Source organism: Haliotis rubra, unplaced genomic scaffold (genome assembly GCF_003918875.1).
Source record: "Haliotis rubra isolate DU_JTF1 unplaced genomic scaffold, ASM391887v1 Scf497, whole genome shotgun sequence".
Lineage (NCBI taxonomy): Eukaryota > Metazoa > Mollusca > Gastropoda > Lepetellida > Haliotidae > Haliotis > Haliotis rubra.
In genome coordinates, this window is record NW_025767187.1 from 605,022 (window position 1) to 622,974 (window position 17,953).

Sequence of the window (17,953 nt, forward strand, 5' to 3'; positions counted from 1 at the left end):
ATGAAACTGGTGTACCTTGTCATCTGGTACGTCACCCAAACTATTTGTAATGCTTCTCACAGATCGTGGTGGTTTTGGCCGTAATAGGTTGGTGGGTTACGTCCGTATCTGTAGAAGTATTTGGTTGGTTACGTCCGTATCTGTAGCAGTGCTCGGTTGGTTACGCCCGTATCTGTAACAGTACTCGGTTGGTTACGTCCGTATCTATAGCAATACCCGGTTGGTTACGCCCATATCTGTAGCAGTGCTCGGTTGGTTACGCCCGTATCTGTAACAGTACTCGGTTAGTTATGTCCGTATCAGCAGCAGTACTCGGTTGGTTACGCCCGTATCTGTAGCGGTACCCGGTTGGTTACGCCCGTATCTGTAGCAGTGCTCGGTTGGTTACGTCCGTATCTGTAGCAGTGCTCGGTTGGTTACGCCCGTATCTGTAACAGTACTCGGTTGGTTATGTCCGTATCAGCAGCAGTACTCGGTTGGTTACGCCCGTATCTGTAGCGGTACCCGGTTGGTTACGTCCGTATCTGTAGCAGTGCTCGGTTGTCTACGCCCGTATCTGTAACAGTACTCGGTTGGTTATGTCCGTATCAGCAGCAGTACTCGGTTGGTTACGCCCGTATCTGTAGCGGTACCCGGTTGGTTACGTCCGTATCCGTAGCAGTAATCGGTTAGTGACTTCCGTATCTGTAGGAGTACCCCGTTGGTTACGTCCGTATCTGTACCCGTGACAGACGAGATGTCCTTTTCAGTGATAGTTGTGGTGGTCACCTTCGTATCTCAAGCCGTGCGTGTCGTTGACCCATCCGTAATAGCAGAGGTGGTCACTGTCATTATCGGCGATCATACGTCCGCAGCCATGACTGTTGTTGTGGTCCCATCTCTACCTGAAGAGTTACTGTCTTAGGGGTACGGTCAATATCTGTATCCATGATCTACAGAAGGTATCTGCACGTACACTACAATCGGTTTGTTGTTCATGATGCTGATACCGACTGTCTCTGCAGGTATTCCCCAATCGGTGTGCTGTTCCTGGTGGCCCACAAGGTTGTAGAGATGGAGAACCCAGAACAGACCTTCCAACAGCTGCTGTACTACTTCCTCACGGTCATGGCCGGACTCCTCGCGCATGGCTTTGTCTCACTTCCGCTCATCTACTTCCTGTTTGTCCGGAAGAACCCACTGAAGTATATAGCAGGTGTAGCTCAGGCGATATTCACAGCACTCGGCACGGCCTCCAGGTGAGTGAGTGAGTGAGTTTAGGTTTATGTCGCTGTTAGCAATATTTCAGATATATCACGGCGGGGACACCAGAAATGGGCATCACACAGTGTACCCCAGTGGAGAATCGAACTCGGGTTGATTTTGGAATTTATAGCTGCAAGTATATATAATAACTATTTATCATCACCCAGAGGTAGAACCGACAACCATCCCCGGCCTAAACTCTTTTATCCCCATAAGACCCATATAATACACAAAATGTGTTTCTAAACAATTAGTAATTGATAACACGGTATTCATCACACGAATCTGAATATAATCTTAACAATAACCTTCATTGCCACAGCTCTGCAACTCTGCCAATCACGATGCGATGCCTGGAGGAGAATAATGGAGTAGATCCCCGTGTGACTAAGTTTGTAGCCCCTGTAGGTGCCACTATCAACATGGACGGCACCGCACTGTACGAGGCTGTAGCAGTCATCTTCATTGGTCAGATGCAGGGATACGACCTCAGCATTGGTCAGATCGTCATCATCAGGTAATCATCGTCATCATGTACTGTAAACTTATCAACATGTGTTAGATGATATTGAATAAGAACTTGATTTTATAGATTGCGGAAATGCCGCCATAACGCTTCACTATAACACGTGTGCTTTGCCAGTTATCCATGGGACAGTGGAAACAGGGAAAGGAGGTATCTGTACATGTTAACATGAACACAATTAAAAACTTTACATATGTTTCTCTATTTGCTCATAAATTCCAAGACTCTTGGAATATACATTGATTTGTATGCTACAGGTGTTATCATCCTAATAACTATCACCAATTGGGAAAAAATTGAACAAACGAAACTGGAAAATAAAACTACTTTAAAAAAAGAAACATTTTTGAAGAAATATTCTAAAAGATGACACTTGACACGTTGCAACCTATGCATAATTATACATGGTATCGCAAACGAGTTACCTCGAAACTTGATGACGCCACCGAAAAAAACATGTTACTTCAGTCTCTAAGGGGGATATGGAGATTATCACTATCGAGAACAAGTTTCTGCAGAACTTATGAAGATTATCACTATCGAAAACAAGCTTTTACAGAACCTATAAAGATTATCACTATCGAGAAGAACTTTCTGCAGAACTTATGAAAATGATCACTATCGAAAACAAGCTTCTGCAGAACCTATAAAGATTATCACTTTCGAGAAGAAACCACTTTCTGCAGAACTTATGAAGATGATCACTATCGAGAAGAACTTTCTGCAGAACTTATGAAGATGATCACTATCGAAAACAAGCTTCTGCAGAACTTATGAAGATGATCACTATCGAGAAGAACTTTCTGCAGAACTTATGAAGATGATCACTATCGAGAAGAACTTTCTGCAGAACTTCTGAAGATGATCACTATCGAGAAGAACTTTCTGCAGAACTTATGAAGATGATCACTACCGAGAACAACTTTCTGCAGAACTTATGAAGATGGTCAAGATCGAGAACAACTTTCTGGAGAATATTTTAAAGATATCACCACTGAGAACATGTTGCCTCAGACTTTAAGGAGATATCACAATTCAGAACAATCTACTGCATAGCTTATGACATCTACATCGAAAACAAGTTATTTCAGAACTTACGGAAACCACGGAGACCAAGTTACGACATGGATTATAGAATACAGATACTTACTAATACACAGTCTTGGGGGCTGATGTAACATGTATGTCGGTCTGAGGAAGTTATAGGGAAGTGTATTGACCTCAGCTGATGTAACGTTATACTAGTATTACCACATCTTTGTTGCAGCATTACGGCAACAACGGCGGCCATTGGTGCGGCAGGTGTTCCCCAAGCTGGCCTGGTTACCATGGTGATAGTGCTGACAGCAGTGGGATTCCCCACAGAAGACGTCACGCTTATCCTGGCTATTGATTGGCTACTGTAAGTACTGTTTTCATCTTAAATAATTTAAAACTACTGATTGACCACTGTAAACCTACGCGATAACACGCCAGCACTTGCCATGTTAATCTGAACCTGATTCCAACTTCTTTAATTGTATCTCCGTCTCATCTTTTAACACGTTAGCTCAAATACTTCCCCAATATATATATATACTAGGCACATAAAGAAACTGTGCATACAAAAATTTAAAATCTAAATTTATCAAACCTGTGTAGACACATAAGGATTTAAACTCAGAGATTAGTGACATGTATCCAACATGCATGCACGTGCCACGTTCCGTGGCGTCAGTGGGTTCGTCCTTGAGACGTGCAATACGTTGTTGCGCGTGCATTCCGGGAAAGAGAAACAGAGCAAATGAATGCCACACAATACTGTCACTTTGGAAAGCTCAACCCCTGCCCTTGCGATCGTTCAAAAAAGTAAACGGCTATTGAAACGCATAGCATGCCAAGGCTCACGTCTGCACAACGTCATGAGGCCATTGGGATGGTCCGTGGGGGAATGTCTCAACGACAAGTGGCTGCACATTTCCACTGCCACCGGAACACCATTTCTGCACTGTTGAGACGCTACCAGAACACAAATGACGTCATCGATCGGCCACGTTCTGGACGTCCACGTGTAACAACGCCAAGACAGGACAGATGGATAAGGGTGACCCATGTTCGCCACAGGTTTCAGACTGCAGTGATGACTGCCCGAACCATCCCAGGACTTCGCCGTATCCATCCCAACACAGTTCGACAACGTTTACGTCATCACAGGATCAGACCACGACGTCCCGCCATACGGCCTATCCTGACACAACGTCATCGACAAGCTCGCCGAATGTGGTGCCGAAATGTCCTCAGACCCTTGTTTTGGTGGAGAAATGTTGTTTTGACAGATGAGTCCAGGTTTAACATTTCCCATAGTGATGGACGTCAACGTGCCTATAGACGCGTGGGAGAACGTTATGCACATGCCTGTGTCTTGGAGAGGAATCGCTTTGGTGGTGGTTCCGTGATGATTTGGGGTGGAATAACAGCACGCCAAAGAACTCCTTTGGTGATTGTTCAGGGCAACTTATAGTGTGGTAGGATGGGTACAGTTTTCAAGTCCCGTGGAAGTTTTGTGATGAAAGCAAGACATTGTGTTATTTGTATTCATCAGACATCGTAGTTAAATAAAAAGTTTGGTTCCAAATAGTAATTTTGAGCACTGTACAAAATGGTTATGGAAAAGGTTGCTAAAAGGTCAGAAGGTCATAGTGGGCGAGTTGAATATTTAAAGTTTAAGGTTATTAACTTTATCCAAGTGTGTTCTCCATTTCATGAAATATTTTATTTTAAAAAAAAAGAAGTTTTTTAATTAAAACAAAATGAAAATAATGAACACTCCCTATCTCAAAATGGCAGCTATCAGACGAATTTAAGCAGATGTAGGTTTTGTGCATTTTGTAAGTATATTATTGCTTCAGTTTATCAAATCAATGTAAATCCAGCTATTAATAAAAATGAAAGAACAGTTATGTATGTATGAAACTAAAAAGAGATGTCTATTTCTGTTTGATGAGACTGTCAGTAAGGGAGCAGTCCTAATTTCAAAATGTAGTTGGTCAATATCAAATTATCCGTTATCCAATTCTTATTAATACGTTTAAAATTTTCCTTCTAAAAGCAGAGTTCTTTGAAAATAGATACGAATATAATGAAATGATGGGGAGAAAACATTATTTCTGCTTCACACTCTCTCAATTAAATCCCTTGAAATAATTTTGAAGTCATCGGATCGGATCATTCTAAAATAGTTATAATCTTTGAAAATATATACAAATAAATGTAGGGGAGAAATCCTTTTTTTATCAGCAGCATAGGAGAAGGCACGGTCTCCATATTTAGCTTGTTTGACTTTGGGGATAACAAGAAGGTGCTGATTCCCTGATCTCAGAGATCTAGATGGTGCATAAGCCTGAAGATCTGAGAGGTAGACTGGAGCCATGTTAGTCATGCACTTGTATGCGAGACAGAGGAGTTTGAAAACGATTCTGTGTTTCACGGGCAGCCAATGGAGGTCCTTTAGAGTTGGTGTGATGTGCTGTTTTCTGGAGATCTGGGAGGTAATGCGAGCAGCTAAATTCTGTATGCACTGGAGTTGGCCAGTGACACAAGATGGAGATCCAGCCAAAAGGCCGTTACAGTAGTCCATACGTGGTGTGACTAGGCTGAGGCAGTGAGTTTTGGAGGCATCTTTGGTAAGAACGGTCTGGCCTTACTGATATTGCGAAGATGGAAGTAGCAAGTTTTAGTAACATACTTGACGTGTTCTGTCATACTGAGATCTTGATCGATGACAACACCCAGATCCTTGACAGTGGAAGAAAGTGGAATGGTTGCTCCACAGACAGACGCACTAGTATTGTCACATTGCTTGAGTTTTCCAGCCTGTCCCAGAAGAATGGACTCTGTTTTCTCTTTATTTAATTTCAAGGCATTTGATGACATCCATGCATATCTTCTGGCAACAGTCTGATGTCTGACGGAGAGACGCTCTAGATGACTCCGTGTTTGGTTGAAATAACTTCCACAGCTGCGTGTCATCTGCGTAGTTCTAAGTGGTCAAGGTTGTGGTCTGCTACAATAGAGCCAAGTGGAACAGTATAGAGGGTGAAGAAGATCGGACCAAGCACGGATACTCGAGGGACTCCGGACTCAAGCCTAGATGCGGTTGACATAGACTCACCAATAACAACAGTTTGAGTCCTGTCCTGTAGATAAGGAGCCAGCCATGATAAAGCTGAATCCTTCATTCAAAGTTCTGTATCAAATCTTTTGAGGAGTCTCTGGTGATCTATCGTGTCAAAGGCACTGCTTAGGTCAAGTAATGTGAGCAGGGCCACTTGTACCGTGTCAATACCACATCATAGGTCATTCAGGATCTTCAGCAGAGCCGTCTATGTGCTGTGGTGTGCTCTGTAGGCTGATTGGAACACCCTCCTCAGAGAGGTTATGCCAGGAAAGGTGTCCCATGAGACGACTGGAGACTGCACGTTCAATGAGCTTGGATATAAATGCTAAGTTTGAAACAGGCCTGTAGTTTTTTGGATCCGCAGAATCAAGGCTTGATTTCTTCACATGTGGCCTAACTAGAGCTGACTTGAGTACACGTATGACATAACCAGATGAAGTAGAAGAGTGGTAAAAGTACGTCAAGACAGTCATATAGAAGGTCAGTTGGAATCGGATCAAGTGAACAAGTTGTTCTTTTTGCAGATTTCAGTAGTTTAGTAACTTTAGTGTCAGTGAAACTATCAATATGAGTAAGAGGCGTGCCATCAAACATTTTTGGAGGAAAATCAGCTTCAGCCACAGCCATAGAAGACGAAATCTTGTCATGAATGTCTTAGATCTTTTTGTAGAAATATTCCGAAAATGTCTGTGCTGTTGCTTCATTGTCATCAGATGTCGGAAGTGACGATTCCCAGTGTTTACCCAAGATACTGAACAAAAGTTTGAACAGCAACTTTGGACTTGACTCGTTGACTTCAATCTTAGAATTGAGATGTCGATTTGGCTGATGACCATTGTTGAGTGATTTCTGGCTGAAATATACATTTGGTGATGAATCTCCAGGAAATATTTTTTTCCATCTGCGTTCTGCTTTCCTCTTGTCTCTTTTATCTTGTCGAACTTCAGGTGTGAAGTCCCAAGCAGATGTTTTAGTGACTGGTATGACTCTGTCCTTCACTGGTGCATGGTTGTCTAGCAGCTCAGATAGAACTCTATTGTATAGCAGAACGAGACTTTCAACATCATATTGTGGCTCAAGTATAAGGTCTGAGTTTAGCAAATTGTCTTTAAAAGTATCCTTATCCAGGGAGCGCATGTTCCTACAGCGAGGAATCTTCACATTTGGACTGGGTATTGAGAGGTCCAAGCTCACAAAGATATGGAAATGATCAGAGAGATGTAGATCCTATACAGATGACACATGCGTCTGAAGCATGGTTAACTATCCAGTCCAGAGTGTGAACACCTCTGTGGCTTGCCTCTGACACAAGTTGTACACAGTTGTGGACTTCAAGAAGATTAAGCATTCGTTTAGTGTCATGGTTATCCTTGTTGTCAAAATGGAAATTGAAGTCGCCTACGATGATAAGAGCTACTTCGTCAACTTTTCCAGTTGCCGAGACGGTGCCGAGCAGTAATTGCTGCCAATGGTGGCCATACAAAGTACTTTGACGCCATCCTGTGGACTCAAGTAAACAGAAACACAACAGTAAAGGCTTTGTCTATAGACGTTTGAATTTCACCTTTTTACCATTGGGATTGCATGAAATAATTGCTCTTAAACTAACGCAAGGAATTCTTTTGAAAATGGCTTTATGCGTTTCTTACTTTGAAGAGTATATTTCTGGATCGCAGTTTCATGTAAAGACCTCATCTATAGTTCATAAACAGGGTAAGAAGTACATTCCTTTTTCATATTGTACTAATTCTATATAAAATATGCTTTGTGCAGAAATGGGGGTTTTATTCATCATTATGACTTTTAGAGCTAAAAATAACTCTTTTATGTAAATTTAAGACTAAAAGCAACCTAAAACGATCTGGTGACTTACAGGATATGAGAAATATATTCCTTAACCAAATATGCATGGTATTTGATGTTAAAACCATTGTTCTGTTCCGGGTTTTTGCAACTTTTTCAGTTCCCGGTTAAATTTTGGCGGCCATCTTGGATTTTGAGCTAAATATAGCTTTCGCATTAATATTCGGATTGGAACCAAACATTTTTTTAAACTCCTTTAACATATAAACACAACAGAATATATGATTTGCTTTCATCAAAAAACTTTCACGGAATCCCATAAGCTCCTTGACTATTAACTGGTGTGGGCTACAGGGATCAGGTTCTTCGACCTGTGGCAATTCCTTTTCTGCAACGTCATGGCCCTGGGTTAACATTCCAACAGGACAATGCCCGCCCTCATACGGCAAGGGTTGCTATGGATTTCTTGCAACACCACAACGTTGACTTACTGCCTTGGCCTGCAAATTCACCGGATCTCTCCCCGATAGAGCATGTTTGGGACGAGATGGATCGAAGTCTACGCCGTCTTCCTCATCCACCAGATAACGTCCTTGACCTTGCAACAGAACTTGAGGGAATCTGGCGTGACATCCCACAAGCCTTCCTTGCACGTTTGATAGGCTCTATGCGTCGTCGATGCACTGCTGTTCTCAATGCCGATCGTGGACATACCCGTTATTGAGCTTGTGACATGGTCGTTTGACCCCTGTCCCGCTTGTGGACTCGTGACGTCATTGTGATTGACTTTTCAATTGCAATTCTCCCGACTTGTTATGGTCTCATGATCCCTCCATTAAAGTTTATATGTACCTTTGACATTGTTATCGTACTTATCCACTGGGATGATATTTTGACAATGCACAGTTTCTTTATGTGGCTAGTATAATATAGGCCAAAATATTGTTGAAAATGTGTGAAATTGTGCCTTTAAATATATAATGTCAGTGATAGCAACAAAAGAACACTACAGTCACTTTAAGCAGATTCTGATAAACCATCCTCGTGTTTCAGGGACCGGTTCCGAACCGCCATCAATGTCCTTGGTGATGCATTCGGAGCGGGAATTGTGGCTCATCTGGCCAGGAAAGAACTGGAGAAAATGGATAAGGATGTAGAGACTGGACAAGGAGAGATCAACAATGGCTATATATCTAGCATACTCGAGGAGGAGAGGCTATAAACACATGATGGTTGCCGAATTTTCTTACAGCCGTTTCCCTTTATCTGGAAGTTGAAGGACTGACTGACTGACTGACTGAGTTTAGTTTTACGCTGCTTTTAGCAATATTCCAGCAATATCACGGCGGGGGACACCAGAAATGGGGCTTAACTGGAAGTTGAAGGAAATGTGAGTTGACTTAGCGGTTAAAGCGATAGCTCGTCACGCTTAAGTCCAGGGTTCGATTCCCAAATTGGTGTACTGTTTCATCATTACCTGTGCCTTGTATCGTGACGGCGATTCAACTGTCTTCTTAAATAGGTTGAACAAACCCGATATGACAGTCGTGAAAGGTAGAATGGCTCCTTCGACATAGATACTATTTACCTAGATACTAATGTTTGAGGTAATCCAGAAAACCCTACTGCCGTCTTGAATCTTATCTCTTTCCATGCGTTTCTATGACGAATAGTGAACCCCGTTATACCAGACACCCTCAGTGAAGTCGCAGGAGGACTACTTTTTAAAACGGATATATTGTAAATTGAGTTTTATTTAAGTGAATTAACAATGATTCGTTAATCCGGATATTTGTTATTCAGGACGATGTTTACTAGAAGGATCAGTGTCCGGTTTAACGGGGTTTGACTAAAGCGAGCCCTTCTGGTGATTTGGTCGAGTAGATGTTTGAAGTTATTGTGAAAGACTTGATGACCGTGTACATTTGTCATGTTTGATTTTAATTAAGTAAGTGAAAGACTACCAGTAATATTTCGCTGAAAGAATAGTATTTTATGGCTTAAGTTGTTTACCTGCTGAAAGGATACCCCATGTTCAAACTTTGTTCACATCCCAATGTCTTTCAATAATGTTTTTTTGTCCTTTGACATGTGAAAAAATATTAGAGACGTCACAGGGTTGTGGTATGTGTATGTACATAGTGTAAATAGAAACTCTCAGTGTGTAACATGTAAAATATACGACTCCGTTCCCATAATCTACACACAGAAAAACCACAAGATTTACTCCGACATTAATAGATGGAGAGCAAGGACCAACGGGGTTGACTATACGATGTAAACAAGTCTTTATTTAACCCAACACAGAAGAAAACATATTTGTTTGCGCACAATGTAGACTTAAGTCCTTGTACAGATGTAACCGTTTATATAGGCATGGGATATTCCTTTACTCACTGTGCAATCAGGAAAAACAGATATTACGTGATATACAGGGTTTATTCAAACATGTGATCAATACCGAACTAGGATATACAATATTTTCGATATTTCTGTACGGTCTAAAGATGCCTTCATAAAACCTGACATTTGTTTCCGCTAAATACAGACTTTACCCAATTTTGAAATGACTGTCTCTTATAGTTATACGGTAAGAAGGGTTGTTCTTTTGAGTGCAATGCTGAAATAACACAGGTATTGTCTTATGGTTACTGAAAGAGGTAATAAATGTGATAGGAACGGATTTTCTATACGATATAAAGATCGTAAAACCTTATAATGAAAAAACGTATTTGTATACGCAAAAAAATTTTTTTCAAACACGCCATGTTGATACGTTTGGACACCTGCCGGCCCGAGCCATGATGAAGTGATTCTGAAACCAATCAAGGCCAGACGTCCTGATAAATCAAACATCACACCACGAGGTGCCTTACCCACACGCACGCACGCACGCACGCACGCACACAGAGGGAATAGTGATCTAGAAGCCTGTAAATGATTCCTTAGATGACTTCAAACCATTTTATGGAACATAGTTCTGCGATTATATGTTGTTGAAGCTGTTATACAGTGGGCGTATAGTAGCGCAACGCACACGTTCATGCGCGCGCGCGCACGCACACACACACACGCTGAATATTTTCACCACCCCACGAAAGGTTCTGCCATCGGTAGGTTCGAATCCTACAATCCATGACCTGTCGGCACCATCCTTAGTGTTTATCAAATTTACCGCCTACAGCCTGCCGTTACTGTTGTATTACAAGGACATTAAGCACTGAATACAACAGGACATCACGTGGCAAGCCAGGAACTCCAGGCACTGCGTGTCCAAACCTATTCTCCATCCATCCATATAAACAGTAGGATATTGCTGCAAGGAAAATGCGGAATACAGTTCTCCCTTAAACATCATGTGGCAAACCAGGAACTCCCGACACTGCGTGTCCAAACCTATTCGCTATATCTATACAAATAAACAGTAGGATATTGCTGCAAGGAACATGCAGGATATAGTTCCCTGTCTTATCCCCAAATTTTGACTACCTCACAGTTTAAGAATACTTAAATATGTCTCCATGTTAAGTTATAGAACTTACCATTCGCAGTTTTGCTAAATCTGAACATATAGAGGGAAAATTAACAAAACATTCTATGATTCTTTGTGACTTTGTGATTTTTACAGAAACGTACGGTACGGCGCGATTTTTGTGACAACTCGCGTTATTCCGGGGTGCGAACTCGCGCGGAGTGAATGTACTTAAAACAGTTGTTCCTTACAGTAACATGGGATTCTTAGTAGAAAAATAAATGGAGATCATTGTTGAAAACCCAGTTGTTCAACAAAACCTACAGGACAAATCAGTGCCTATGACGCAAAGCGTTTTTGAGCAGTAATCCCGACTAGTTACGGAAAGGGGCGAGTGGTCACGATTTTAAGGCATTGAAACGCACAGTCCTGATATAAACGTTGTGCTGATATAAACTTTGACAGGCGTTATACTTAGATTGTTTTATAATTATATATAATATTCAGTTTTTGCCTTTACTTTGTTCGGTCCAGCCGCAATAATTGTTTTAAATGTACGTTTTATATTAGTCGACTGCTCCAATCAAATATATGTACAGTAGCTAGGTTAAGCTACCGAGAAATACATCTGTTTAAATAGTGCTCTTATTCTACTGTCAGTTCTTAAAAGGGTGTCTATAGAGGACTGAATACCGAAATCTAACGAAATTAATTTTTTTTATTGCTTCAGAGCTAAATATTATTTTCAGAATATCTCAACACAGTTTCAACTTCTTCATATTTTGGTATTATTGTCATATTGTATGTTGTTTTTAGTAGCAATAACGTTCCAGTCATATTTGACACTTTACATAAACTTTACAGAATTACAAGTTCCGTTTTATTAAATATCTTGTTTATGTCATATTTGTGTATGAATCAAGGAAATTACATCCACTGGTTGTATATTGTTTCAGTTGTATATTTACTCAATTTTATAATTTTATATTTAAACAGATGAATAAAATATTTTCAAGTAGTGTTGTTGCGTCTGTGGTAGATCAACAGCTGGGAGTCAAAGACAACATGGGATTCGGGATATCCCCTTGAAATTGTCGGATTTTTCATACCATTTAACCATCCACTGCGAAATGTGAAATTGAAGCTGTTGGACTTAACATCAGCGGAATAAACTTTCGCCCCCAGTACCAGCAGCAGCAGCACCACCACAAGCAACAACAACGACAACAATCTCATAAACAATTATTATTATATCTTTTACAACTATACCTGGAGAAGCATGACAATGTGGTAGTGTTAATCTCAGCTAAAGGGAGTGAGTGAGTTTAGTTTTACGCCGCTTTTAGCAATATTCCAGCAATATCACAGTGGGGGACACCAGAACGCTTTAACCACTAGGCTACCCCACCGCCCCTCAGCTGCGAGACCTAGCTACGGAGTATGTCCTACTCCGAGTATATCGTCAGACATCTCGACTATGACCAAGTTTCCAAAGTATATAATTGAAATAGAAAAAAAAGCTCCACACACATAAAGAGGACCCTAGTGACTGAGGTATTCAGAGTGGAAAGTCTACACTTGCTTCATTTAGAGACACAACATTTCAAACCTCACTTGGTATACTCCGCGCATTTGATTTATTGTCAAACGTTATGGGTGCCTTATATCACTGCGGTGCGATATAGATGCAGGTGGTGAAACGTTCTTCAGCGTTGTTAGTGCATGTCGTCCATGATGGGGGCGTTGCTTGGCTGGTTTGTTGTTTAACGCCGCATTCAGCGATATTCCAGCTATATGGCGGCGGTTCTCTAAATAGTCGAGTCTGGACCAGACAATCCAGTGATCAATAGCATGAACATCGATATACGCAATTGGGATACGATGACATGTGTCATCCAAGTCAGCGAGCTTGACCACCCGATCCGGTTAGTCGCCTCTTACGACAAGCATAGATCGTTAGACCAATTCTAGCCTTGATCTTCACGGGTTTGGGGGCGTTGCTAATGTTGTAATATATTAAGGACCACATCGAGGCTTTCAACGCTAGATGTCTATGTCGAGAAGGCCGAATACAGAAGGCCGTTTGTTGCGAGAACGGTGTACGTATACAACAATATAAACCCTGTATGAAGACTGACTCGTCTTTCATCTAAATCATCTAAGCGTAACAAATACAGGGTAGCAACAAGTGACAACAGCCCGTTGAAGCAGAGGACAACATATTGCATACACCTTAGCGTGACGTCTACTGCCTTGGTCCAACCTTCTGAAAGGGACTTTCGTGTCCGTCAGAAAGTGAAAATGTCGCAAATATTATCATCAATACAGCAACAATATATAATTGTAGATACATTTATACTTAAGACATGAGTGTTATAGCTGATATTGGAGAATTTATTTTTGTCTGATATACAATGCGGACATTATGTATTAATTGTATTAATGTGTGTGTTTGAATGTGTGTGTGTGAGAGAGGTGTGTGTCAGAGAGAGGTGTGTGGTGTGTGAGAGAGGTGTGAGAGAGGTGTGTATGTGTGAGGTCTCTGTATGTGAGAGAGAGGTGTGTGAGGCGTGTGTGTGACTGAGAGAGAGGTGTGTGTGAGTGAGAGGTGTGTGAGGTGTGTGTGTATGTTTGAATGTATGTGTGTGAGGTGTGTGTGTGTAGGTGTAGGCGAGGTGTGTGTGTGTGAGGTGTGTGTATGTCAGAGAGAGGTGTGGGGGTGGGCGTGTGTGTGTGTGAGGTGTTCTTATGTGAGAGAGAGAGGTGTGTGTGACTGAGAGGGTGTGTGTGTGTGTGTGTGTGAGAGAGAGAGAGATATATTTGGGATTACACTTTAACTTTAGATTCTAGTACTTTGTTGGATTGAGTATTTTACTGAGAGAGTGTAATCTCAAGTATAACGTGTTGCATTGTGTATTCATAGCTCCTGTCATGGGGGCCCGGCGGGGGTAGCCTAGTGGTTAAAGTGTTCGCTCATCACGCCGATGACCCGGGTTCGACTCCCCACATGGATACAATGTGTAAAGCCCATTTCTGGTGTCCCTCGCCGTGATATTGCTGGAATATTGCTAAAAGCAGCGTAAAACCATACTCACTCGCTCACTCAAGCCTGCCATGGGAGCCGTGCCAATTTACACTTGTCAAAAGGGTACTGAGAACGTGGTCTAGTCTACCAGTTGGCAGACTTTCATTGTGGAAGCCATGGTGAGAGACTTGATCGGGGATAACTGACCTTGATAACCCTACTTTGCCCAGCCATATATATAGCTAGAAAATTGCTGAGTGCGGCGTTAAACAACAAACCAACCAACCTTACTTTGAGTATGTGGGTTCGAATCCAGGTACATATATTGTTATTATGAAAACACCTTCAGGGAATTCAGAGTGATAATAGGTAACCAACATATACTTGCTATACGAGGCTGTTTAACAGACCGGCCAGTGACTATCCCGAGGGTATTGGATGAAGATGGTAAAATCAGTCACTGGACACAAAGCTGAAATATTGCCAAGCGCCCCGAGTATACATGCATGTATATTGCATATATAATAATTATATTGTTGCCAGTGGGCCCTTTTCAGCAGAAACGCTAAACTAATAGAAGACCCGTGACGATCCGGGTTAGAATTGGTCTTTGGCAACCCATCCTTGTCTCAAGAAGCGACTAACGGAATCGGGTGGTCAGGCTCGCTGGCTTAGTTGACGCCTGTCATCGTATCCCAGTAGAGTAGATCGAGGCTCATAGTATAAATCACTGGATTTTCAGACCCAGACTCGAATGTTTACATATCCTTATAGCTGAACTATTGATGAATGTGACATTAGACAACATAATAACACGAAAAGAAACGATTTCATGCGAATAAAATTCTCTCTTAAAAAAAAAACGCATAGGGGGGTTGAGATTTTTCTATTCATTTTCATATCGGCAATCGATCTAAAGACTATGTTTATGTTTGAATGATGTGATGCATGTGATTTTAATGGTTATGTCGCGCAAACACAACCCAAAAAACTTAATGTTAACGTTGTCAGCAATTGTGAAGAAAATGATGAAATTCGCGTGCAACGCATATGTTGATCACAATGCACGTGAAATGAGTGGAATCCATCAGTAGAGACAATGACTATAAAAGCCCGATACATTTACTCCATTGTATCACAAATATTGATGAGGAATGAACGACACAAAATGCCAAGACGGAATGCCGCTGACAGGAACATTGCTACTGGACGTCTGGAAGCTGGAGAAAACCAGTCTGCAGTTGCACGTCATTATAACGTCCACCAAAGCACAATATCTCGTCTGTGGGCCCCTTATACAGCATTCAATTCGACGCGAGATCGCACAAGAAGTGGACGACCACGAGTGACCACCCCTGCTCAGGATAGGTACATCCGGGTGTTCCACCTACGACATCGGCAAGCCACAGCCACGGATAGAGCAGGACATGTGCCAGGTGTACGTCGAGTATCCGACCAAACGATCTGCAACCGTCTGAAAGAGGCGGGACTTCGAGCGAGACGCCCTATGGTTGGACGTGTGTTGCGCCATCTACAGCGACGTCGACGTCCTCGTTAGTGCACCACCGTACAGCCCTGGAATCTGGCTAACTTGAGGAGAATCTGGTTCAGTGATGAACCACGTTTTTTCTCCTGCAACGCCATGATGGAAGACAACGTCTGTACCGACGTAGGAATGAACGTTACGGACCCAGCTGCGTGACAGGTCGATCTCTTCGGTGGGGTGAGTGTTGTGATGTGGGGTAACATATCATACACAGGTAAGACCGACTTAGTGCTGGTTCAGGGGAACCTGACTGCAAACCGGTACATCAACCAGATTGTTCGTCCACACGTCCGTCCCATTATCAACCGCCAGCGAGACATCTTACAGCAAGATAACGCCCGACCCCATACGGCACGCGTGACAATGGCCTACCTAGCCAATGAGAACATTAATGTCTTGCCATGGCCGTCCAGGTCCCCAGACTTGAACCCCATAGAAGATCTTTGGGATGAGCTGGATCAACGTGTACGTCAACGCCAACGGGTCCCGCAGACGCTTGGAGAACTTGCAGTGGCGTTACAGGAGGAATGGCGGAGGTCCCCGGGCAAGAATCCAACGTCTCATCCGGTCTGTTCGGGGGAGGTGTCGAGCAGTGATAGCAGCTCGTGGTGCTCACACTAGGTACTGACTATAACGCCCCCTGGGGCCACACTTTGTGCAGTGACTGGTATGACAAAGTGATGACACTATTCACAATACAATTGTCAATCTGTGTACGCAATTTTGGCTCACTAGGTTCACTCTGCTATGAGATATGCTCGTTTGAATAAACACAATATTTATCCTATTTTTTTCCATATGCGTTTCTTTTTTTGAAGAGTGTATTTATAACTAGAAAAGAATTTAGTTAAGTTGAGTTGAGTTTTACGTCGCATCGGTATTGTTTCAGCCATACAGCGACGAGACCAAACAGCTTGAAAAGAACGTTATGTTAAAAGTTAAGACAAACCCTCTGACAAACACCCCAGGAGGTTATTTTCAAACCATAACAAACATCAGCCACCGTAAGTTGAATGAGACGCATCTCGCGTGAAGAGGATACCCGGATTATACGGTAAACAACCGGAACGCACTTCCACTGACTGAGTCTCACAAACAACTGAGGACATTGAGGTCAATCACGTAGGGAGGCTCTCGATGGGGTTTATCGGGTCACTAACCACTAATACACTTTTGTCAAAAGTGTGTCCTTGGAGGTTCAATAGACACAGTGGACACCAACGTGATAGGTGTCAGTTTGGCTAAACCAGATCTTCGTTCATAGAATGTTGTAATACAAGGCAAATCTTATTGATAATATCTTCTTTATTTTGTTTCACACGACGTTTTTGGGCTTGTTCTTCCCCTTTCTTCAGGGGATGGAGAATGTTTGTTCGGTCTATGGGAGCCTGGTACTATTGGGTTCGGGAAAATGGGGATCTTTGTTGAAGTCGTTGTTTGATTTATTGCATGGAGATGTTCCATTCAGCGTGTTTGAATACCAGTGTTATACAAACTGACCTTGAATATGTCAACGTGAACGTGTTCGCGGTGACACGAAGCGACGTAATGACGTAAAATGCAAGTCATCTGAGAACTGAGAACCTACATAAAACAGAGTACTTGTCATTAAATCTTCCTTGCCGGACGCTTGTTTACACGTATTGAGTATTCAGCACTCATACAGCGATATTTGGCTTGGCAGGTGACAATCGCGTTCGTGATTCCTTTCAAGTGGCGAAGACTAGAGTTATATTGCTAAAGAAAGATTTTCAATAAACTGAAACCAATAAACTTCCGCTACAAGTACGATTTTGATCAACGATATGTCTAAAGCGTCTGTTAGATGGGTTTTAGTAATCGCCCTTTCTACGCACTTCAATGTGTGGCCTAGTGGTTAAAGCGTACGCTCATCACGCCGAAGATCCGGGTTCGATTTCCCACATGGGTGCAATGTGTGAAGCTCATTTCTGTTGCCCCCCGTCGTGATATTGCTGGAATATTGCTAAAAGCGGCATAAACCATACATACTCCATTTCACCCACATTATCCAGTGACGCGGCGAGGTGGCCCAGAGGTTATAGCGTTCACCTGGCTTCAAGTCTCTTCATTGGCACAGTGAAACCAGTTTCTGATGTCCCTCATGGAACAAGATATTGCTGGAAGCTTAAAAGCGGTGTAATAAAACCTTACACATTCAC

General features: G+C 42.3%; 1 protein-coding gene across 1 annotated transcript; it reads left to right on the plus strand.

The window, feature by feature from the left end:
- LOC124291575 (excitatory amino acid transporter 1-like) lies at positions 1-12,221 on the plus strand. Its single transcript, XM_046728595.1, has 5 exons — positions 1-26; positions 1,005-1,238; positions 1,568-1,762; positions 3,039-3,173; positions 8,784-12,221. Exons 1-5 carry the CDS (start codon positions 1-3, stop codon positions 8,950-8,952), a joined length of 759 nt encoding a protein of 252 aa, XP_046584551.1. The 3' UTR covers positions 8,953-12,221.
- Positions 12,222-17,953: the final 5,732 nt, after the last annotated feature.